The sequence below is a fragment of the Dermacentor andersoni genome, chromosome 9 (genome assembly GCF_023375885.2).
Source record: "Dermacentor andersoni chromosome 9, qqDerAnde1_hic_scaffold, whole genome shotgun sequence".
Taxonomy (NCBI): domain Eukaryota; kingdom Metazoa; phylum Arthropoda; class Arachnida; order Ixodida; family Ixodidae; genus Dermacentor; species Dermacentor andersoni.
This window is the reverse complement of record NC_092822.1, coordinates 16,169,359-16,194,836: the sequence shown is the minus strand read 5'-3', so window position 1 is coordinate 16,194,836 and position 25,478 is coordinate 16,169,359. Positions and strand designations below refer to the sequence as shown.

At 48.9% G+C, this 25,478-nt stretch overlaps 1 protein-coding gene across 1 annotated transcript in view; it reads right to left on the bottom strand.

Moving 5' to 3' along the window:
* Nucleotides 1-25,478, bottom strand: part of LOC126527093 (uncharacterized) — a 53,833-nt gene that overhangs the window by 15,605 nt on the left and 12,750 nt on the right. Inside the window, exon 2 of the mRNA XM_050174817.3 lies at nt 2,659-2,845. Within this exon, the coding sequence (XP_050030774.1) occupies nt 2,659-2,828 (170 nt within the window). The 5' untranslated portion in view covers nt 2,829-2,845. The remainder of the gene's footprint in view (nt 1-2,658; nt 2,846-25,478) is intronic.

The window sequence follows — 25,478 nt, the reverse complement described above, 5'->3', positions numbered from 1 at the left end:
TGAAGCGCTTCGTCTGAAGTAGCAAGCCCTGTATGTCGCACGACTGATAAATTCAACTCCCATTCAGCTTTTATTTTGTCTCGAACTATAATATGCAATAGAGAAATTTATTTACAGAAAGGCAGAGAGGTCGGCCTGAGCTATAACTTGCTCTGGCCTGCTACTCTACACTGGGGAAAAGGGACGGGGAGGGAAAGGGCTGATGAATGATGATGGTATAAGGAAGAGATGTGTATATACAAATTCAGAGAGTTGTGGTATCTCTAATGCCGTGTGTCCAGCCCAGTGGCTTTGAGAAAAGCCATAACGGCTCTTGTTACCAGGGCTGCGCTGTTTGCATTAGGCCAAGGACCTAAAAGAAGCTCGTCTGATAGCTGTCTCTCATGGATCTTTGCAATCGAAGAGACAAGTTGCTGTCGTTCTTGCGCGTACGCGGGACACACACAAAATATTGCATTCACATAATATGCAATAATCAACAACGCAACGTTGTACAGAAGTGTACTTGTTATCAACGTTTACAATCATTAACAAACCAATAAATCAATCAACAATGTAAAAGGGTTGAATTCTCTGTTCGCTTGGTCATTGATACTGCAAAACAACAAAATGTAAAAAATTAAATTATGGGATTTTGCGTGCCAAAAACCGTGGTATGATGATGAGGCGCGCCGTAGTGGGGGACTCCGGAACAATTTAGACCACCTGGGGTTCTTTAACGTGCACCCAATGCGCGGCACACGGGGGTTCTTGCGTTTCACCCCATCGAAATACGGCCGCCGCGGCCGGGATTTCATCGCGCGCCCCCAGGTTTAGCAGCATAACGCCATATATATCCGCTAAGCCACCACGGCGGGTAACAAAAATTGCTACTGCAGCTGTTAGGAAATTTTAATAAGAGGCGACTGAATGCAAGGATACGCTATTCACCGTATACATTCAAATGAGCGCAAGAAAAAAAAAGTTCGAAATACCTGCAGAAAAGAACTCGAGCGAAGTTAGGCTTCTTAAGAACACTAAGTTGCCTTGGTTGCGCAATCTCTAAGTCTCCCTATTCCCTCGATATCTGTCGCCGACGCGCACCATTTGCGAATTGTCGGTATGCGCGACGTCCCAGTTCTGGTGCACCCTGGCTTTATTAGCCGCCCCTTCTAGGCAGGATGGGTGGACTGCGCGCCAGGCTGGAAAACAATAGGAACGCCGCTTACTGATCCGATTGCGCGCGCGCTCGAGCTATCTTCTTAAGCGGCCAATGGGATCGCCTTGGCGGCGGAGATTTGCAAGGCACGCGAGACCTCTGTGTCACGTCGGCGAGCTTGGCGGCGCGCTTGAAAGAGAGGGCGAGGAGGAAGCGAGAGAGAGAGGGGTGTAATGACGGGATGGGGCGCAGTGCTCTGGCGGAGCAGCATTCCTCGGTGTTGCATTATACTCCCGTATCCGCAGGGTTGCAAGGCGAGGTAGAGTGACTCAAACAAAGGAAGGGGAGCCCGTGCCGGACGCATTAGCCACGTGATAATGACGGAGCCGCATCTCACGAGCACGCTCTTCCGGGAAACAATGCGGCGAATGGAACATCTCGTCGCAGGGACACATGTCGTTCTTGGGCACATTTCTTGGGCAGTCCTCCTTGCTATATGATACTAGTTTCTATGGGCAGCACATACCTGCCTGCCATAAGATATATAAATATCGTCACTGCGCTGTTCAAGGGTGCGTTTGGGTCGCCATTATGGCCAATTATATTACGATGACACAATTTTCCCCTTGAGGCGCATTTATACAGTTATGTTATTGTACGACTGCCCTGTTTATGAGCTCTCGCTTGCCTACCGTGGTGGTCTTTTCACATCTGCATTATCCCTATCCTTTGCCATGTGATATGCCTCTATGAGCACTACAACACCCGCTGCAACGCGAATCAACTGTCCGTCAACGTGCACAGACGGCGGCACGTCCTGGAAGCACACGTACGCGCGATACAACGCTACTCCAAGCTTCATCTTCCTTTTGTCGTTAGCGTCACCTATCTTGCTTTTTCTTTCATCGGGCCAATATTGTTAGGGCAGTGACATTTCATCGCCCAATGCAGGCCCAGTGCTGCCAATCAGAATACATTTTTTTCGCGCAAGGGCAGTGGTTCGCTCTACCAGGCCACCTGGCTGGCAATAACGAAACATTTCACCTGTAGCTTTAACAATGTCGATTGTAAAGTGTCACGTGGTAGTACATGTTATCCAGACAATGCAGCTGGACCTGCAACAGTGGACAGCCGTCGTTGCACGTCGGACAACGTTGTCTCGTTGTGAATGTTGTCACGGCAATGCTCTTAACATTGGTTAATACGCGTGATATACCTGAAACAATGGTTGTCGGCTTTCCTGCAAGTGTTTACGACTCTTATTCGCAAAGTTGTGCGGAGTTCTTAGAATATGACACTGTTCTTAGCCAGGCCTTAATTTTTACTTTGCTCTCAGCTGTGATCTCGACATAGCGGTCTCCACAGCACCAACACTTCCCATTTTGTCGCAGCTAATGACGACAATGTAGTAAGCGTTGCACAGGGGCAGCCAGTTTCACCGCTACTACAGTTACTGCACAGCGAACGCGCACTGCATATTGCTACCGGTGCGCCGTTCGGTCGACATGGAGGGCGCATACCTGGGCGGCCTGTTGTAGCTGTTCTGCCAGGCGGCCTGATGGTGTCCGTTGCTCAGAACTGCTCCGTTGGGCTGGCGGCGTCCATTGGACGAGGACTGGTGACCGTCCTCATGCGAGGAGCGCTGCTGCTGCTGCTGCTGCTGCTGCGAACGCCGCGGCTCAGACAACATCCCAGGGCCAGGGTCACCTGCGGTCAAGCATAGAATCAAGTCCAGATTAAGCTCAATGCAGTTTCGCTTTGCCTATTCGGCACACTTGCTCGTTTCACACTCATTAAGAACAAAGAAAAAAAGAACGTGTCAAAGAAAGAAGAAACCAAGAAAACTACAGAATAAAGATGCTTGTCTGGACCTGACTAGGTCCCTGACTCCGATATTTTGTTCACTCGAGCAACAACGGTCACATCGTAGTATTAGGTAATTACAGATAAGAAAAAGCTAAATAAAACATAATTGTCACACATCATAGCGAAATGCCCTTAACTATCTAGATAAGAAGTACATGAACAAACAAACAAACAAACAAACAAACAAACAAACAAACAAACAAACAAACAAACAAACAAACAAACAAACAAACAAACAAACAAACAAACAAACTCATTCTTCTATTTACCAGGAGGCATAAAGAGTTGAAACCCGACGTTCAAAAGACGTCGCACAAATGAACAAAATTCTATCCGCAATTCAGCAAAGAGCACCCGCTACCTGTTGTGGCGCAAGCTGTATAGAAAAGTGAAATATATACTAATATTCCCCGAGTAATATTTTGTACAGCCTAAGCAAGACCTATAAGCATGCGCGGTAGTCTGATTCAAGGCTTGGAAATCACAGCGCTATAGGTGACGACGCGGACGACAGCAAAGATGGGCATAGGAAGAGCTAGTTTTTGACTGGAAAAAACGGCAATAACGAGTAGCCCACATGTAGAATAGAGTAACTACAAAAGGGCAAGAACCCGCCGCGTTGGCTCCGAGCACGAGGTCGCGGGTTCGATCACTGGTTACGGCCGGCGCATTCCAATGGGTCACAATGCAAGAGCGCTCGTGTGCTCGTGTTTCAAGTGCGCGATGAAAAGGCCCAGGTGGTGAAAATAAACCCAGAGCCCTCCTATACGTCCTCCCTCATAGCTAACTATGCAGTTCCAGGACGTTGAACAGCATACTTTCATTTCTAATAGAACGGGAACAAACAAAACAAAACAAAACAAAAAAACGCAGAAAAGCGCCTGCGCAACTATCTAATGTTGTTTTGGGATGGAGCGAGAGAGTTGGTATACCTTTATGCAGCGCTTACGTACGAATGAATATGGGCCAAACCTGCAGCACTGCACTTGCGTGCTGCTCATTGTGATGAATTAACACGACAGTCTCTTCTGAGCACGGCGTGGCACCCACGTGGCTATGTTACCGGCTGGGTGAGAAGAAACGCCGTTCTTAAGCTAACTTTTTGTGTCAACTGGAGCCACAACAGGCACTGGTATACACTCGCATAAGGATTGGTTGAACAAACGCGTATGTGAATGGAAAAAACTGCGTACCACCCTCGTGCAGCACCAAGCTACAGAGGAAATTCCTACGGGTTTCTTTCAGAAACAAATGCGTATGTGTTTCCTTTGTAGCTTCGTGCCAAGTGGATACGCTGTGCGCACTCATCGGTATATAAAGTTCCTAAATTGCAATGCTTGCCGCAATGTAATTAGTTATATAAACACAATTAGCAACATTTCGGTAATCATTCGATTATACATTTCGATTTAGATTTACATCACTTCGAATATATATATATATATATATATATATATATATATATATATATATATACCTGCATCAACATCACGTGCACGCAACGTCTGATGTTCTGCACTGCGGTAATGCGCACGACGATTAGGCGCGAGAAGGTGCTTTGGCTCACGACAAAGTGATTCAGACATGCCCGTGTACGTGGACGTAAGCGCGCAGTGCTAACACTGGAGTGACTCTGCACCTGCTGGCAACACCTAAATGTAAAGAGAGAGCGGAAAAAAAAAGAAAGACGAAAGTGGCGTTGCCATTATCAGGAGCGAGTTCGCAGCCACCTTCTTTTTTTCTCTCTCTTTTTGTGCGCATATACCCATGCACAAAGACAGTCGATACGTCGGCGGACGCGAACTATTAGCAGCGAGTCCATCGACAACCCTGCGGTACTGCCTCGGCAGGTGTGACCACGTGAGCGCATTGCGCTTGCATGGCGGTTACGGGCGGCTGCGCTTCGAACGCGTGCTCAGAAGCTTTCGCCGCAACTTTCTCGGTCTCTTTGCTTTCTTCTCGTTATTTACTGCGTCACGCGAATCCGTGACGAAAGTCGTGCGGCACGTTCGAGCGAAGAAGAAAGTTTGCGACTTCCGTGCGACGGCGGCTTTTGTTTCGCGCTAAACCGCGCACGGCGACTCTTCCGCAATGAAGGCGCGTGCAGCGGCGAAGCACCGGCGCCCGTGCGCTGGCGGTGCCGCCGCGACCGAGAAGAGAGAGCCTCGGTCGCGGTGCGTCACGTAGCCTACGTGCGCGGTGGCAGTGATTCGGTGCTGGCGTGTGTGTGACCAATCGGTGCAGCATGACGCACTGCGTTCGCTGTAGGTTCATGCTGGCGCTCCTGCGGTCTATTTGGCAGCAAAGCTGCTGAGGGAAATCTCGAATCGGTGTTTGTTTGGACCTACCGTCTATTTGGTGCGTGAAGGACTTTTTACACGGACGTATAAGGACTGCAAAAGGTATATACTGTTAGGGTAGCTGCAATGACAGGCGTCAGTGAGCTCTCCGTTGTGATGCCGTTATCTTTATTTGTTTGATTTCACCTTATTGTTGATTTATTCCTTTTCGCATTATTATTATTATTATTATTATTATTATTATTATTATTATTATTATTATTACTTTGCCGAATAACATAGGGAAATGAAGTAGACGAGGTGCGATTTACCTCAATGTCTTCAGAGCAACCCCTGTTAAGTGAACAGAACACAACAGAAAGCTAGCGTAGGCCTACGCGCTGCGGCGTGGTCGCTATCAAAATTGTATCAGCGATTCAGACTGCATCCGAGCCCGCTATTTGTTTTGAAACATAACTATGTATCGTTATACTATAAAAGCCGTCTCGCGAACACATTACTCGAATAGACAACAGCTTCATTGCGCGGTTTCTTTCCAGCCACAGCAGAAGCGACTTCTCGACGTTTCGCGCGCAGTCTTCCCTTCATGAAAACTATACGTTATCGCCCGAAATGCTTAACAATGGAGAGCACACGTGTAATGAGTCGGCGTATACATCATAGCCATCTGGTAGTACCACTACAGGCGCGCCGTTCACCGACCGTGTTCTCCACTGAAATAGCAAACAGTATACCTGATGTCCGGACTTACTCGGCTAAGGGCATTCGCTCTCGTGCAACCGAGTTGCCTGGCGAGTTGGTCCCCGAACGCAAACTGTAGGGCTTATACACGCAAGTGCTCGCACGCGAGAGCTTTGTGGCGCCTGGAGGTTTGGCTGCGGTGGTAGATGGTTTGCCTGCGTCGTGTTTTTACCCGGATTGGGCTTCACGGGGCGCCTTTGTCGGCGAATTCCGCTGCACGTCTCTTATCGATCGAAATGCATCGAAGTGTAGTCTTCCGTGGATAATACGCATTTCAAAGTCGTATAATTCAGAACCAATTCGGGGCTACTTTCACAGCTTCTATGGCAGTCGGCGGCCGCAGTTTCTGCGGTAACCTAGCTTGCTTCAGGAACCAAACAGTCCTGATTTTCTTTGCCGTCGCGTTGCATCGGCTCCCCGCGTTGGAGGTCAGATGACAGAGGCCCAAATCCTCCCTATTTTCCTCTGCATGATATTTGAACTTGCCGATTGGATGTGCTACCCGCCATGGTAGCTTAGTCGATATATGGCATTGCGCTGCTGAGCTCGAAGTTGCGTGTTCGTCCCGGCTTTCGATGGGGGCGAAAAAACAAAAACAGAAAAAAATGCTCGTCTACATTTAGGTACACATTAAATAACACCAGAGGGTCAAATTAGTCAGCAGTTTCGCATTACGGCTCACGCATTCATAATCAAATCGCGGATTTGGCGCGTAATAGCGTACAATTCTTTTTATTTCATTTATTCTTGCATGGGTGTGCGTGCATTTAGCTAGAGCCAGCTGCCTGCAATAAGAGATGTGAGTACGCCGTAGCACTTTTCATTGCTAAAGCGCAACAGCCGACAAGCAAGACGGGACGAAAAAGTTGGAGCCGGCGTCAACTCGTCGCGTGTCCAAGTGCGAGCGGGTCGTGACGCGAGAAATGGTCGCTCGTGCGACAAGGCGCGTTTACACGTCACACGCAGTCGGCGTAACGTGTTGCACGCTGCCTTCAGTGATGTCATCCTCGTACGGCCAGTTTGCTTAAGACACCGTCCGCAGCGAATGGCGACGCCTGCGTCTATAGGTATATCCGAGGCGTGACACAAGAACTCGTATAAGACGTAATCCACCGCATCCTGCCACCGCAGATGATATTTGCATCATGATCTAGCTATCCATTTTGCTCCGTCTGAATAAATTGGTGGGACCTCGCGGATGCCAGACCGACTACCAACCAGTGCCCATATTCGCGAAATTGTTCGCGCGTCCTGAGGGATAGCGCGATAGGCTGGCACCCATGGGTCGACCAATCATGCTGCATGGCTTTGCGTTAGCGATCGAGATCGTCAGCCAGTTATGAAACAATGTTAACTGCAAGTGAAGAGAGAGTGAGACAAATATTTATTGTTCTGTAAAAACAAATAAGTATGTCTCAGTAAGTGTGCTCTATAATCATAGCAGCTTGCTGCTGTAAGCAAATCAACAACTCTTAGTGCGAGTCGTACCGTAAGCGTTGGCTAAGCGGCTATGACATTCAGCTGCTGATCGCGAGGTCGCGGGTTTGATTCTTACGCTCAGCGATCGCATTTCGATGGGGCCGGAATGTTGCTATTGGGCCGTTAAACCAATCAGTCAGTCCGAGCCGTCATGGTCAGAGTCCAGCCGCTTAGCGGGTGTCATGCATGCGCCAAGGTGACTGGTCTTGCGCACATACTTTGTCTATACTTGCTGAAAAACTCGAGACACAACGTGGATGGCCCAAGGCACTGGACGTGTGTCAACTCAACTTTATCCCGTGCGACGAAGAGTCTATTGATTATTCCTGCGAAGTGCGCTGTGCAGCCATATTTCGGAGTTCAAGATTTTATACGTACATGACCGCTCTAAACTCGTTCCGATATCTGGCGACTGGTCAAGCGTACGGCACATTCGACTGGTCCCTCTCGCGGTGCTCCCGCGGTGCGGTTTACATTCGGCTGGTCGAAATACAGCGCTCAAAACACAATCGTCTAGTTCAATCACGCAGAGCGTCGCGCTCCAGCTCAAGGCGCTCGGAGGCGCTCTTGCCTTGGAGAGGGGAGAGCGGCCGGGATTAGACAGAACTCCGATCACTTGGCTCCTCTGATTGGTCTACGAGCAGCTGGATGCTCCTCCGGGGTACGCTTTCTCTGGCTCCAATATCGAGGAGGCTTTCACACCGCTGCAAACCGGCCTGGTACGAACCAATTCAACGTGATATTGGCAACGGCTGTACACACTTGTCCTCCAAGAACGGATCAAAGCTTTGCACCGTCCCATGGCTCCCCTATATCAAGCCAGCTCTATAGCCCTCGTTGTACGTTTTCTCTCCCCGTACTGTGTCTTAAAAGGGCCACCAAAGAGAAAAACCAAATCAGTTTCGACTGATTAGGTATTCGTAAAGCCTCTATTTCGGTTAATATTACGCTTGGGCGTCGATTACTTGAAGAAAAAAAAAAATGAGTCAGAGTCCCATTTTTAAATTTTGCGCTGAAATCCCAGCACAGTGAGTCAGTGTGGCGTCACGTATTTCAATGCATTTTTTTCATATTTGGGCCGCTGTGACTCGGTAAATGTTGTTGAAACTAGCTGGTTTGTTTAGAACACAATTCAGTCTATCTTTAAAGAAATACAATGAAACAATTCTATAGATCCAAGGATATGCTGTCGTCGTCACGGCGACCTGGTGTGGGAACTTCAGTGACGCACTTTGTCTTTCGTTCTTGTGTCTTTTCTCGCTTACCAAAGATTGTCTCACGGTAAGGGTGCCTTTTCTTGTGGAACCCTAATCCACTAATAGAGCTCAACCTAACTCTATTTCTAGCGTTGAGCCTTTCAGTCATGTTCCAGCCATGGGTAATAAAAATAAGAGGTACCGAGGAGCTCAATTTTTTGTTATTCACAACAATATGTCAATTGTCTTCATTAGGTCGTCCTAGCCAACTGGGTTATAAATACACACATTGTCGAATTTCACTCTTGCCATATATCCATCGTCTTCATTAGGTCGTCCTAGCCAACTAGGTTAGAAATACACACATTGTTGAATTTCACTCTTGACCAGGTTACGCCGGCTCTATAGGTTCCGCATCATCGGATGCTATCGGGACATAGAAGCGCTGGAAACCTGAATCATTGCAGCAAAAAACCGGCTCTTAAATGACAGGTTACCTTTCGAGCTCTAAGTGCCCTTTGTTCTGCCTCCAACGTAGATCGTGGTTTTCTTGCGGAGAAACGCAAAGTGGTGGCTAAAAGAGCTCGAGACCCCGACCGCGCGAGCTCTCCGCGTGCCTCGCAACTTTTTCTCACGCCCGCACGACTCGCGAAGCGGTTCGCCCGCGTCACACTCCCGCCTCCGCGAAGGTTTCGAAGTGTTCTTCGCAGGGAAAGAATAGAAGCACGCGGCGCCGGCGCGTTTGCCACACACACGCACGCGCGCATTCGCGGTCACTTGTGTGTGTCCCTTTTTCCGGGGGGAACGCGCCCAGCGGATCGCCATTAGTGGGTATGCGCTGGCAGTGGGGTGCCCGCAGCTTTGTTGGCCACAGCGCGCGAACGGCGTGAAAAGAAAGAAAGAAAGAAAGAAAGAAAGAAAGAAAGAAAGAAAGAAAGAAAGAAAGGAAGAAAGAAAGAAGGCAATAAACTCACAGTGAAATCTGGACCTTCCCCACGCGCTCTGGGAGGTCACGGAGTCAGCATAGAAACCGTCTTCGTCGGAGGAGCCATCGGGAAACCGCTGCTTTGAAGGCATTTCTTCCTCTCTCCGCGGGCACTTCCTGTATTTCTCTATATAGTTCAATGATTCCAGGGGAGTATTACTATCGTCGATTCGTTCTCGGCCACTTGGCTGCTTTTCTGGTCATTCGTATTCGAGCGGCAACACTGTATGCGTCCTTAACCGCCGTTTCGCTACCCGGAGGCTAAATTCCTAAAATGAAAGTGGCACATCCCCGGTTGTTGGAAGTCAATGTGCGCCCGGCGTGAACCTCTCACTGATCCTGGGCAGACGATAGTAACTTGTTACTGGCTGCTGGGCTCTGGTGAACCTTTTGCAGGCCAATGCATTGTTTGGGTAAGTCGTACTCGAACACCGTATTGTAACGGCGCAAACTGTAAAGAGAGAGGGTGACTTTCAAGAGCTAAGACTTCTCACATCCCAATTTTCAAGCTTTTGAAGAGCACACATCGAGCATAGGTTTTATCATCGCTCTATTCTAGAAGCACGGACTTGCCTTCAACAAGCGAATTTCATTTTTCTCTTTTTTTCACTCAGCACTGATGGCCATCGCCGCCTGGAGCGAACCACGCACGAAACTCTCTCGCCAGTCAACAATGCTTGCGGACTCGCATCGTCAAGATTTGAAGGTTTCCGCCATTTCCTAGTCTCTCTGGGTTCGCGGTCACGCGAGCTAGAGTTTCACGGCTGGCCCTTTTCCTGGATCCAACAAAGGGCTTCTTGGTTTGCTTTCTGAACGACGGATTCTGCAGAGCACAGATCTTGCGGTAACCTACGCAAAAAAAGCCAAGAAGCACCGATCGCCCGAATCACTTTTCGTTCAGTCAACGATCAAATTGCTCGAAGACGGTCACTGATCTCCTGAAGATCCGTGTAGCAAGTTTGAAGCAGGCGCACTGGTCTTTAGGACGATTCACTCGCAGTTTGCTTGAGAATGACGGACCCAAGGACACACAAATCGCGTGGTGCCCTATAGCAGCGAATCCTGGGATCCAGTTTACCTTTCACCCGATCCACATTCCAGGAATGGTTGAAGCTAGCCGCTGGTCTTCAAGACGAAGTACTGCAGGTGCACTCCAGGGCGTCGCGGGACCAAACGTGCGCATGTCTCGGGGTCACGTTTCCGCGAAACATCCCAACGATCCTTCCCGTCACTGCGTGCAGAAGGCATGACGTCGCGTCCCGCAGAGCGCGACTGAGCTGGCCACAGCGCGTCTGGAGAAGTGCCGCGCAGGCAAAGCATACGCGCACTCTTGGCGCGCCCGAAGCGCTCTCGAGTGTCGTCTCGCGTGCCAGGTGGTTCCAGTCGTTCGTTCGTTCGTCCAGCGTAGCGTTTTGTAAGACGCGCTCGCGTCGCCTGCCCGGCGAGGCTCGAAGACAAAGCAGCGCGACCTTCTTTGTTTGGCCCGTGGTTCTTGGTGACAATGAGACCGCTACGCGTTCCACCGTCGCTTCTTGTTCCGGCTCTCTTTTCAGTTCGACTCGACCGCCTCTTTGGCTGCGGCCGCGCACGCCTAGCTAGGCCCAGCAAACCTTTGCAAGGTTCCCGTCCTATTATCTTTTTTTTTTCTTTTTTTGGCTAGGCCTTCTGTGCGGACGATATTTCCCGACGCGCCCACCTTGTTCGCGTAACACCTTTGCTTGCTTTCTTTCTCGGCTAGGCTTCCTTTCGGCTTTCATCGATAGCTGCGCTAGTCGGCGCTGCTTGAGGGTTCGCGGACCGGCCACCTTTGCATGGAGGGCATAAGCTGCAGACAGAGACAATAGGGCGCCTGATTGTTAATATAGGTGAAGAGTCGCATGACCTGGGCTTTGTGCACCATGTCCTGCAGGCAGCAACAACGGTACTCGAGATATTGTGTATGCTGGTGAGCGTGTTGTCAGCAGCCGCCTATCGGCGGTCTACCACTTTGTTTCGTGTCCAGCGAAATGTCTACTTCTGCACTCTCTTGCTAACTCCAAAAAAGAAAAAAAAGGAATTAACATACTTGAACAGTTTTTTCCGCCTGAAAACCCGTTTGCTGCGACAGATATAGACTATACTTATTCACGGTTCACGCAATGCCGCCCTCGGCTGTTTCACTATTGCGTGTTGTTGGCTTGAAATACATGCGCAGGCGCCACAACTCTTGCAGTCTACGTAGCACGTGAAACCCCGCGCAAACTCCAAGGGTCACAGCTGTGCAATGAGGCAGTAGTTAGCACGTCCAGCTCCCAATTGCAAGCTGCTAGATGAGCATGGGTTCGAATACCAGTAATGGTAGCGGGCACAGCTTTGTGTTTCTTCGCTCTATGGCGAGCTTGAAGCTGAGGACGAGAAGGTATTCTGAAGAATGCTTGACAACGGTTGTAGTCGGCGTAACGGAAAATACAGACAGGTGCGTGCATATATACCAACGGTTGGACGCATCAAGCCTGTTTCGAGCTTTGAAGTTCTGTCGAAGTCAAAGAGTACACATGCGGTGCTTTCACGGCATGGCATTACTTCACGCAGCGCGGAAGCCTCATCCTACTTCCAGCGCATGCGTGTGCCAACGAGCGTTTTACTCGCAATTGTGCGGATACCGGGGCTCTGCGTGTAATGGCATCGAACTACCAAGCATTCTGGTGTGAATGCCCATGTTCTCGAAGCTCCGCGGTGCGCAATTAGTCACCGTTTCGCCTATGCTGAAACACGCATAATCGCCGCGCTTGCGTCGCTCCTTTATGCAGTCCTTGCACCAGCAACAGCTGCGCCCATGTAGTATGTCTGTCGCTATTGGTTGGGCTGTAAGTCGGGTACGAATGACGAAGATTCCAGCCTAAAGAAATCGCGTAGTTGGCGTTTGATCGGCCATTGTAATACGATGCCCTACCAGTGTCAAGTTGACGTGGCCATCCTCGCAAGAAAAGTGCTGACTTGAACTGGTTGGTACATGTTCAACCTAAATAGAGTAAAGCCGAATGGGAATGTATGGCGCTTGTGCGCATTCCTTCCATCTGTCCTGCTTCACGTGCCATTACTATATTTAGCTACAAAATCTAAGACTTGTGTCCACATGAGAACGCTGGCACGTTCGTACTTTAGATGCTCCGATACCTCCCTACCTGCTCTACATGCAGTTGTATTAGAAGCTCTGAACTCAGGATGCTAGATATAGGCAGATCAGTGTAGATATCAAAGCTATGTCACATTCTCTCGTATTCGAAACCCTCTAGAGACAGCGGCAAATGATTCGCAGCGGTTTTGCCGAACGGCGGAAAGGACGGTGTACACACGCGGTCAGTATGGAAACGCAGGCCCTACGCTGTGGAGGTCTCGAAGAACTGGGCGCCCCGTGGCCAGGGCGTGCTCCAAGCGCGCACCCGAGAGTAGCGCGGCGGAAGGGGGCCGGATATAACGACGGCGCGCGATGCTGTATTTTTCCGGGTCGCTGCGCACGGACATGGATGCCCTCGTGAGAAACAAGGCAAGCGTGAGACGCGAGGATGGAAACGGTAAGACAAAGGCCACTACGTATGTCGCTCTTTTCTGACTATTTCTTTGTAACTTCACTACCCACCTCCCCGTCACCCCCCTCCCCCCCCCCCCCCCCCCGTTTTTTTTTCTTACACAGAAGCAGCAAGGCTAAGCGGGCTCAGGTCTTGTACTCTCCGCGCTGTTTATGCATGATCCTATGGGAACAGCCGGCGCCTACATTCTGGGTCGATTCCTCGTTCTCTTTGGATTGCTTGTTTTGTCTGCAACGCCGGCATCGAAAACGGGCAAGCGAAGAGCGGACAACGAGGCATACATGAGAACCTTTCAAGGCCAATCCACGCGTACTGTGTTTCGGGCGACGCTTCTCGGAATATTGCGCAGCAGAACACGAGTGGACGGGGTACCGATGCGTGCCACGCGTACAGGGCTGACTGGATGTGTGTCACATCAGACCCATTGTGTGCCGAGGTGACCGAAGTTTAGTGGTGTGGATGTGGTCACGTTAAGTTCGCGTCTTCAATGAGGCGCGCAATAGCTCGGTAGACTTAATGCCGGTGATGACGTGGCGCAGGCAACGAGACAGTTTGATTCTTCTCAGGACAGAATCGCACAGGTGCGACGCAACTTGTAATACCAGTGTTGCGGGCTAGGTGCATGCCTACAGAAATAAATCGGCTCACACAAACACGCCCGCCGGCCCATGCGTTGCTGCGGGCTGGTGCATTGGTTATAATCTCCTTAAGACCCTGTGTGCATACTCGGCGGAGTCGGCTTTCATCCTTGTCAATATTAAACTTGCAACACCAACTTAAGAAGCAAGGTGGGTAAAGGTAGGTGCGGACGGCACTATATATGAAGCGTTTAATAATTTTGTTGCCACCGCTTTTTGAGAAATGCATACCTTGTGCGAGACGTTGCGTCATTAGCAGCGTCACCGCTGCGTCATCACCGGCAACGAAAAATGAATGTGTAGTTCATTCTAAACTGCTGTCAGGTGACGCGGCAACCCAGGATTGAAAGTAAAGGTAACGAAGCACCATGTGATGTCAAAGCTGTATATATATATACGCGTTTAGGCAAACAAAAGAAGATTCTTATCTGAACATACTGAAGAAATGGTCCCCGTATACATGGAGGTGCCACTGCGAGCATGGTACCTGCGCTATCTGATCAAAGAGATAGATTTCCAGCTTCGTAAAAGACCAGTTGAGAATTATAACCGCCTATAAAACGTATTATGCCACTATAAGAATGTCTTGGGTGTGAGGATATATAACACCATTATCAAAGACAACCAAGCCGATGAATAGTATCTGTACAGGCTTTTGAATTTTCATTTTAGTGAAAGCGGCCCGATTCGAGAGAACAGTTTACAATTCGTAACATGTCATTAAACAATTGGTTTCCTTGCGGACATTTTGCTGGAAAGCTTACCGGGACAAAAAACAGCCCGCGAGTTATCTGCGACGTAAAGATTATCACCTTAGCAGTGTGTTCAATGACGCTGGTTGGCTCATCTTTAGAATAAAAACAGGAACAGCGCAAAACAGGACGAGCGAGTAAACAGGACAGAGTTTACTCGCTCGTCCTGTGTTGCGCTGTTCTTGTGTTTATTCTAAAGATAATCACCGTTGGAGTTATGTTGCTGTTATTGCGGTTAAGGGTGACCACAGAGCTGCGCGCACATAAGGAGTTACGCGTACAATAAAATGCGTCACTTTGTAACAGTCTGAACACATAGCTGTTATGAAAAGTGGGTATTTAGAATTAGAGCAGCGTTTAATCCGTGTTCGCTGATCCGTATCGCTTGTGTTCACCAAACCGTGCCGCAGTCTCTCAGTAACCAGCCGCCGAGTAAACAGCACACATTTCTTTCTTTCTGTCTCTTTTTCTTCTTCAGACGAGTGGCTAAGGAATTTACAAAGTGTAACGCATACATTTGCGGGTCACCGCACGGTAGGAGGTGTAATGACGCAATTTTCACAGTGGGCGTCTTCCACTACCTGCGCCGGACTCGGCGCGGGCTCCTTGAGGCGCAAATTGCCGGACGACTTTTTCTAAAATAGCTCCGCCTACGAGTCCGTGGGCGCCCCGATTCGCTCTTTGGCTTCCCGCTCTTTTACATTTTGTCACTGTTTGTTTGTGGAGCGCTGCCCTCACAGTTCATGTCACTCCGGAACACTTCTGTGTCCTTTAGGAAGCATAAGCGCCAACTTGTGATTGAATGATTAGCTTCCACGTGATGCAGAAAGCGATCATTTAGCACGTAAAAGGGCGGCGCATTTTTTTCTCTCTCTATCTTGCCAGTTACACACGTGGTACTTTCCAGCCATTCCAGCCTTTCGATCCATTTCCAGCCTTTCAGGCCACTGAAGTGTGAGAAATTGGCTATTGCCTGCCTAAGGTTCGCATGCGGTATTACTTTCGCTGCAATAAATACCAAGTAGAAAAAAAAATAATTCTCTGACCTAGTGCAGTGTTAAAACATAAAGATATTGTGCGAAGGTCTGTTTGTGATTTCCAAAATGACTCGTTATAACGAGTCGTGGCAGGAGGGCAACGTTCCCCAAGATTGGAAGATCAGCCGCCTGGTACCGCTTCTTAAGCCTGGCAAGTCTCCCTTAGAGATTACTTCATACCGACCAATTGCGCTGGCAAGTTGCGTTGGGAAGGTAATGGAGCGAATGATCCTCGCCAGACTTGAGTGGTACCTTGAACATTACGAAATCTACCCGGACGCCATGGCTGGTTTTCGACGTCACCGATGTTCTATCGACAACGTTATCGATCTGGTAACCTATGTTCAACAACAAAAGACGTGTAAGAGGTTATCTGTCGCAATGTTCTTAGACATAAAGGGAGCCTACGACAACGTTCTTCATGACGCCATACTTGAAGCATTGGAATCGGTGGGCCTAGGCGGTCCATTATATCGTTGGACTCGCAGTTATTTACATAGGCGGTCTCTCTTTCTTAACACTGAAGCTGGCCCAACCTCGCAATACTATACGCACCATGGAGTTCCACAAGGCGGTGTCTTGAGTCCCACACTTTTCAACCTTGTACTCATTGGTCTCGTGGAACGACTTCCGAACACAGTTAAAATATCAATGTATGCCGATGACATCTGCGTCTGGGCATCTGGTGTGACACGGCCGCAAGTACGCGCCAGGCTTCAAAATCTGCCACGTCAACATCGGTATACTTAAATGAACAAGGCCTCAAGATCTCGCCAGAAAAATGCGCATTGGTCGCGTTTAGCCGAAAGCCAATGAGTACATACGATGTCTCTATCGACGGTCAAAGCATACCTTATGTCAGGACGCACCGATTCTTAGGCGTAATAATTGATCGTGACCTCTGCTGGAGTCCTCATGTGGCCTACCTAAAGAAGCGCCTGACAGACATCTCTAATGTGTTTAAGTTTCTTGGAGGAAATGTCTGGGGTACTTCAGTACATGCAATGATGCAACTGTACAGGACGCTCTTTCTTGGGTATTTGCGATACAGCTTGCCTGTGCTGACCAACACCTGCAGAAGTAATATCCGTACACTCGAAAGCGTCCAGGCCCAGGCACTTAGAGTGTTTCTTGGATTGCCGCGGTGTTCGTCAACGGCTGAAACAATTGCCATTGCACACGATTTCCCAGCCAAGACCCATATAGTCATGGAAGCGCTCAGAGCACACGTAAGACACCTTGCTCGAGCCCCTGCCCATCATCTAGCCTCACTGCCAGAGGATCGGCCACGTGCTTCCTTTTGTGAAACAGTCCTGCCTTATCGTGCATACCTTCCATCAGGTTATACAGCTCCAGCGAAAGTTCCGTTTCCACCATGGTGCTTGGCTCAAGCAAATATTCGACTAATGGTACCAGGAATACGAACAAAAGCCCAACTCTCGTCTCCAGCACTCAAGCAGCTTTCACTGCTCTTGCTGTATGAGACGTACAACGAGCATCATCATCTTTATACTGACGCTTCAACCACGGTGAATGGGTCTGCAGGATCGGTGATCTTTCCTGCAAAACCTTCCACCATAAAGATTCGACTATCTCACCAGACTACATCGACTGCCGCGGAGCTTGCTGCTATTCGTTGTGCACTTCGTGTAATTTCTGAAGAACTACCCAGGAAATGGAGCGTGTTCACTGACTCCAAGGCTGCTCTTCATTGTTTGGTTTCTGCCTTACGCCGAGGACCCCACGAACAACTAGTTATGGAAATCAGACTGCTGCTTCACCACCTCGTCGAGCAAGGACACGACATCACGTTGCAGTGGATTCCAAGCCACTGTGGCATAATGGGCAATGAACATGCCGACGCAGCAGCACGATCTGCACACGAGGAGGGTTTGCAAGACTCCATTCCATTCTCAAGAACAGACGCTGCAACGAAAATTCGTGTGCTTGCAAATGAAGCCAACAAAACTTTATGGAACACACCCAGCTTAAAGCATACACGTCTACACCGACTGGACCCATCCCTTCGACTTCGACCCCCACCTGGACTATCTCGACTCGAAACAGCAGTACTTTGCCGACTGTGGCTTGGTGTCGCCTACACAAGATCCTTCGCCTTCCGAGTCGGTATGGACGACAGCGCGGCTTGCAGACACTGCGGCGGCGAAGAGACTATCGAACACGTGCTTTGCCACTGTCCTCGATACAGCGCGCACCGGCTGTCACTATCGACCGCGTTGGCACGCCTTGACGACAGGCCACTTTCGGAACAGTCAGTTTTGGAATGCCGACATGAACTGTCGTCGCAGCAAAAGTCGGTCAAGGCTCTGTTGACTTTTCTACGTGACAGTGGCCTATTAGAAAGACTATAATCACCCCATTTCGTCCCTTTTCAAATTTTTTTTTTCTTCTCACGCTTTCATTTTTGTCACGCTCTTCTTTTCGTCTTTACTTCCCCTTTCCTTTCCCCTAGTGCAGGGTAGCAAACCGGACGTTTTAAGTCTGGTTAACCTCCCTGCCTTCCTCTCATTTGCATCTCTCTCTCTCCAAAATGACTATTGTTATTAAAACTGCCTCGCACTGAATTGGAGTGATAGAAGTATGCGTTAGACTGTGACATGGGACTATACTTTCTTGTGGGGTGTCAGCTGCGTGACGCATGCAGCCTTGCAGAGCGGGCTTATGTATGCATTTAGATAGATAGATAGATAGATAGATAGATAGATAGATAGATAGATAGATAGATAGATTAGATAGATAGATAGATAGATTAGATAGATAGATAGACAGATAGATAGATAGATAGATAGATAGATAGATAGATAGATAGATAGATAGATAGATAGATAGATAGATTAGATAGATAGATAGATAGATAGATAGATAGATAGATAGATAGATAGATAGATAGATAGATAGATAGATAGATAGATAGATAGATAGATAGATAGATAGATAGATAGATAGACCGATAGATAGACCGATAGATAGATAGATAGATACATTGAAAGAAAGAAAGAAAGAAAGAAAGATTTCGTAATGAAAACTTGAGAGGTTTGCCTGGCGGCTCGCCTAGCTTCTATACCAGATGCTTGCGACGATAAATGAAATGATACACGCAGGACATACGCCACTTAGCAAGCACAGTCAACGTACATATTAAAGTACCTCGACGAGACCAGTGTCGCTCAGAAAAGATAAGAGTGCCTTCGCAGCGCGGGACACACAGGCGGAGCTAGTGCGGAGACCAAGTATGTATTGTAGCTCAAGGTGCGAACTCTGAGGTACATCTAGTGCGGTCATGAGGAAGATCCCTTGGAGTGCAGATATATTGCACGTGCATATTATTAAATGTGACATGTCTCGTATACAGTGGACGCAGTGCACTGCGGCGATTCTATCCGCTTAGTTTTACACAAGATGTATTTCTTATAGAGAACGTTCACACGAATATGATAAAATAAACGCGCCAGCACGCCTGTCAAGTCTACATGGCATGCCAAAAGCCCACATTGTCATAAGTCCGAATAGGTGTGCACTGCTGCTCTGTGTCGGCGCAGATAGAACGTTGTGAGCGCCATGCAAGAGAAGACACAGTGGCTGAACCGTATGTCCGGGGAAAAAAAAAAGGAAGGTATTAGAATTGTCTCGCAGCAGTGGTGTGGAGAGACAGCAGGGCCGTCAGTGTGTGCGTTGCCCTCTGTACGCACATGTCACGTGCACATATGGGGTCGTAACGCGTGGGAAGCTGCGGTACACTACATTCTGCGAACGCCGCCAACACAGTGAGTCAGGATCGACTGGCGAGCCTTTGAGTGGCAGTCTTTCGCGTTGTGCGATCAAGAAATTACAGCGCTTGTGTCTCGTCCTTGTTGCTTTGTGGATGCATGTGTTAGCGCTGTTACAATATTTATACGGTATAAGCGCCCTGTGTAAATAAGTGCTTTGCTATTTGCATAGGAAGACATATGCTTACGTTTATAAAAAGAAAATCGCTTATCAAATGCATAGTCCGCATTTCTTTCGTCGTAATCTGTCCAGCAATACCTGCAACGATGAATCATTTTCTGCGTGCGAGGCTAGAGGGTAAATAGAAATCCAGTTCGTAATCTTGGCAGCACATAACTGGCCAAGGCACGCGAGAAGAATTTATTATGCACATCTGAAGTTCGGCCTCGCAATGTGCTTTTGGGAAGGTGTTCGCCAGGAAATAAGAATACTGGTACACGTCTCCGTGCTGGCACCAACGGCTGTCGCCTAAAAGACATTAAAACAAGCCTGGAGAAACAGCGTGCCAAACCCTATGACACATGTACGTTGTTGGCGATGCGCATCTCGCAGCTGCGCATATAGCGCGTGCATTCGGTCCGTTTCGTTAGTGTTTGCATCCGCTTGGGCGTGTGCCAGGGTCGCCAGCAAGTTTCAAGCGCGAATGCCTTCCTTCTTTAGGGCAGGACCGGTAAGCACGGCTGCAGATGAGTCATTTGCTATTGCCGGGCATTCATTTTCAAAGTGACTATAAATGATTTCCCGCTACTTTAAAGAACAATATGCGCACATTAGCAATGTTCCTATTTGGCGACGTTGGAGCATAATTTGAGCAGAAAACGTAGTGCGTTACAGAAAAGGGCAAAATATTAGGCGGGACACACACTAGCTTACAACAGGTGAGCTAGTCCCGGGTGTGCCCCGTTTATTTATTTATTTTTTGGCCGCGTACGCAACCGGGTATACACTTTATGCTCTAGGATAAACGTTGTAGTGGGCGTTTTAGAGGTCCCTTTGTTGCATAGTGTAGTTGAGAGAGAGAGAGACCATATGAGTACGTCTGGTGGACAAGATGACATAATGACATGCGGAAAGTGTGGATGCTGCCCCAGATGCGTATCAGCAACACGTGATCTAGGGGTAGATTACATAACGGTGATCGCGCGTTTCATAAGTCACAACACTCATGCTGTGCTGTCTTGCAAACATCTAGAAGCACTCTTTCTACCTGCCAATGAGCAAATCTAAAGCGACACGAAGTGTTCTTAGCGTGTTAAGGTAACAAGCTTGTCATTACGAGCGAAACTCAACACACGTTATGTACAGCCGCCGCCAGACTTAACCCGAACAATAACGACACCGCCAGAGCTTCTGAACATCAACAAGGAAGAAACATCAACTGCTTTGGAAGGAAGATGCATTAAACTTGTACAGTGCATCACAGTAAACTCTTGGCGCTGGCTGCCCGTAGTTTTCATTTCTGAGTTGAATTTCTCTCTCTTAGGTTTCACACGCGGTTGTGAATGACGTGTGCTCAATTACGGTGAGCAGGAGCTCGAAGCCCGACCCCTGCCACCAGCAAACAAACAGCGATGGCCAAAGACAGCAGCCCATTGCTTACCCTTCTCAATAGAACCATCTCGTGCTGTTCAGGCTAAAGATGCTTAAAAACGATCGCTCTTTGACAGAGGACCGAATCCTAGAACACTGGTGCGGACCAAGTTCAACACAGGAGGTTTTGAACGCGTTGCTCTGCTATACTCGAGAACACGTGGGCTGTGTGATTGTAGCGCGTTGGGTCGCGTTAGTGTGCGACCGTGCATTCCGTGCATTTTTCGCGTCCATCAACAAATGTGTAAGTAAGGACTTTCATCATCAGCAACTGCTCGTGCCACTGCTCGCGCGTTCGTCGTCGGTGTCTTCTTCCACAGCTTCACTGGTCATCCACCTTCACAGAGTGGAATCTCTTCTCTCCTTCGATTACCTTTCAAAGTGAATCATTACCTCGTTGAACCGTTTTTTGGTTGGTCGATGGTCACACACGGCAAGGAAAACGTTCGTCTGTTTACTCGCTAGGGCTAATATTCGCTTGCATTCTCAATCATCGTCGATGATTTCTGAACGATCTTAATGCGAAGCGTTCGTTGCCTCATTCTTGGCTCTTAGACGTAGACAGTTAGGTTCCTGTCTCACACTTTGAGGAAAGAAAAATAATGTGTGTCACCGATGTGAAAATCGATCATCTGTCGTCGAGCCCATCATACGGACACTTTAATCATTAGTCCATGATCCCGAGAACGCTTCTCTCCTTCCAGAACCAGCCAGCTATTTGAAACTCTCGGCGCGGCACCCCGTGCCACTTTGTCATCTTCTTTCGTTGCGACAGCTCGCGCTGGAAGGCTCCGTGTATGACTGCACTATCTCCAAGACTGGCCCTCTTTGCCCAGCACTTTTCTCGTAGCAGCTTGTGCTCCGTAGAAACTGAGACGTTGTACAGACTTCACGATCGCCCAAGTTAATAAAGTCTTTTACATTTCTTCGCCCAAGCACAAATGTCATTGTCGCTTTAACATACAGCTAACACATGATATAGTGATATGTCATCAGCACATATTCGCTGATGACATCAGAATCCGTGTTTCTATTGCTTACGCTCGTCGACTACCTATGCGGAAGCCAACAATCGCCATCTCGTAGGCTCGCGTCGAACAGCCGGCGTAGAAATCATGCTATTGTCGTCATAAGATGGTCTACAACGTGGTATAACGACCCACGCACACAATTACTCTGCAGGAACAAGATGGCGTCGTTTTGCGGAACGCCAAACAACGCCGGACAGCCAGGTACTTCAAAATGCTTCGCATAACATAGATTTCCGCAGTGCGTGGGATTCGCACATATTTTTAAAAATAAATTTTCAACCTTTTCCCCAGCGCAGTGCAGCCAGTCTGCATTTACACTGGTTAACCTTCCTGTCTTTCCAGCTCTTTTTCCTCCTCCTCCTCCGTAAGGATGGCTGCTAACCCTGGCCGCAGGGCAACTGGTGCAGCGCTTCCACCTCGAGGTCCAAGTGGCCTCTACACGTGAGCACGCATCAATCGGCAGTACTGCTCAGTCAGGTCTTCCCAGCGTACCTAATGCCGTGTCGATCGTAGGCGACGTGCGCGAGCGATCGCCCTTGGCCCGCTCGCGCATAGCCGCTGCAGCCGCCGCCTCCGTGGGCGTGCCGCGTCATGGGCACGATCTTCGCGCGTGCCACGGGCGTGCCTGCTGGACACCCGACTCGGCCGGCGAGCACGTCTCACGCGTGGCGGGGGAGCGCCGAAGGACGACAGTGAAACCTGTGCGGCTTGACCACGCACACTTCTCGCCTGTAAGCGGTCGACCTTTAACCGGTTCCAGAGTTGCACCTGTTTCGGTGATTGTATGTAGCTCCCCGTAATGTCAGTGACGGTGCCGCGAGACTTCGTCGCGCCTGGTCGAGTTCTTCGCTCCATACTCCTGACTGACAAGCACACACGCAAGCACGTACAGAATTGGGACAAATAACAGAGAAAGATTCTCCGAACAAGGCAAAAAAGGCATGCATACGAGAAAAGAGGTCGTATCTGCAGGTTGCCGCTTTACCAATATCCTGCCATCGGTTGACCCCAACAGTGTGCCATCGCCTTCGACTGACCGTAGCATTCACGCACAGGACGTACCACTGATCCCCACTGTGATAATTGCGGCCTTGTAGAGACAATGGGACACATGGCACTTGAATTCCTCGCGTACTGCGACGAGATATCTTTGATTTGAGCGCCAAATCGACAAGATTTTTCACGATCCACTAACGTTACGTGACATGTTAGGTCCTATGTCCTGCGCTTCGATACAGCGGCTGGCACCGGATTTACTATTTCGATACCTCTTACAAATTGGCCTTCTCAGAAAGCTTAATAAAGGAGGTTTACCTCATGGTATAGAAAAGCTTGAATTCGCCCGTGATCTCCCCTGTAAATATCATTTTCAAGTTTACTGGCTCATTTTATACATATTTTTATTTTCCGTATTTCCACTTTCCTCCCGAATCTTGTAATCCTCTTCCCCCTCCCCATGCAGAGTAGTCTTACGGTGGACATATTAACGCTGGCAAAAATCCATGCTTTCCAATGAAAAGCTTGTCGCTCTTTCTCTCCCTCTCTCTCTGGGACAAATAAGAAAAGGAACAATTTCATCAATTGAGATTCATGGCAAGTATGAACAAATGTATTTCAAGCTGACCTCAAAGGTCTTTTTCTTTAGCACCGCAAAGTAGAACTTTATTACGCAGATAAGTCCTCACGTCCTGCCTCTGTAGTGTTCAAAAAACATATCGACGGATGCCACCCATATGTGTGAGTTGCTGGTAAACAGCGTTTTTTTATGTTTACTGAAATGTAATCACTTCACTTCTACGTCGCTCAACGCTCCTCACTCATTGCACGACATGGTCCCCTTTTGTTCACTTTCTTCTCCACACTCGGCTGCTCCTGTTGCCGACTTCTTCAATTTTCTGCTGTCGGCTTCTTCACTCCTTGCCTCTTGTTCTGCTGGTCTGTTCGGGCAGCTACCCAATGGCATATATGGTATACCCATTCTGTAGGATTGGGGAAGAATGTTCATAAACCTTGTGGCACATACTTATAGTGACCAAAAGGGTCAATTCAGATATATACTCAGTGTAACATATCCCCGGGAGATGGGTCAAAGAAAGCTTGAAATCCCTTGAAATGTACTCCCACTTGTCTTCATTCAATCCCTGTTATCCTGCTGACATATGCTGGGGTAATCGCTGTTTAATATATTCGATAAGACACTCCGTTTATTATTGGCCCACCCTGTACGTAGCCACGCACCACGCGGGCGCACTCAAACCCACACACCACGTGTACAGGAACAGCTGTGCACTAGACACACTGCACCCGCCATACAATCAACCACGTAGGCGAACGCGCGGGTGCTGGCAAAAATTATTCACAGAAGCCGCTGGCCTGGATTTCATTCTCGTCGTCAACAAGGAACGCGTACGCGGATGCCGGGTTTCTTGTTCTCCGCTTTCCTCTGCACGAGGCGGCGTTTCCATTCAGCTGGGCTCTTTGTCCCACGGGCGGCTTTCGGTCAAACTGTGTACAGCAGTGCCGCGGGTCCTGTCTGCGTCGCGTTCCCAGTGTAGAATAAACTCGGAGCAAGTCCTGCCTGATCCAGTTCAACAGGCATGTGCAACCGCCTGCGTCAAAATTATCCGCGTCGCGAATCGCTCTTACTCGCCCCCCTTCCCTTTCTGAACGGCCTCCGAGCGGTATGCCACGCCTGGCGCAGCGCAGAACGGCAATCAGTCAAGCACCTTTCATTAAAATGCACGCGTGTTCTATCAGATGTATCATGAGCAGCTTACTATATTGCCTTTACCAGATTGTCCTTGGACATAGCAAGTTTTTTGTTTGACTTCTATGAAGGAACGCAGACTCAGCAGTCTAGAGTCAATGACTGCGCTCTAACAGCTCCACTGCAATGTACTCCTTCATGGGAATCCAAGTTATGCAACTGAACGAACGTTTAAGCAATGCTCAAGAGATGCCTTCACCTGAAGGCCACTGTGCACTGCTCAGTGACTCTTGCCACTTGCTGCCCCTGCAAGCGGGCAAATTCATCCTACGTGGCGGTACGGGCTATCGGCGACATGGTGAAATTTGTAGGTCTCCGACTCATCAGATGCGTGAGTCAGTTTCAGCGCGAATGGACTTGTTTGCTCAAGAACTGATGCGAAATATGCGACTCCAGTGTGACTTCATTGTCGTGGCACGCGAGGTCACGTATCGATCCATACCAAGGCGAGATGGCTGGTAAGCGAGGAATGCTCGAAAGCCCGTGTGATGAAAATTCTGCGCACGTTAGGAACGTCGTGTAAAGCTCTACACTATAAAGGATCCCTCAGTGCACAGGCGTAAGCTACTGCGGTATATGTCAACGTCATTTGAGGCTGCG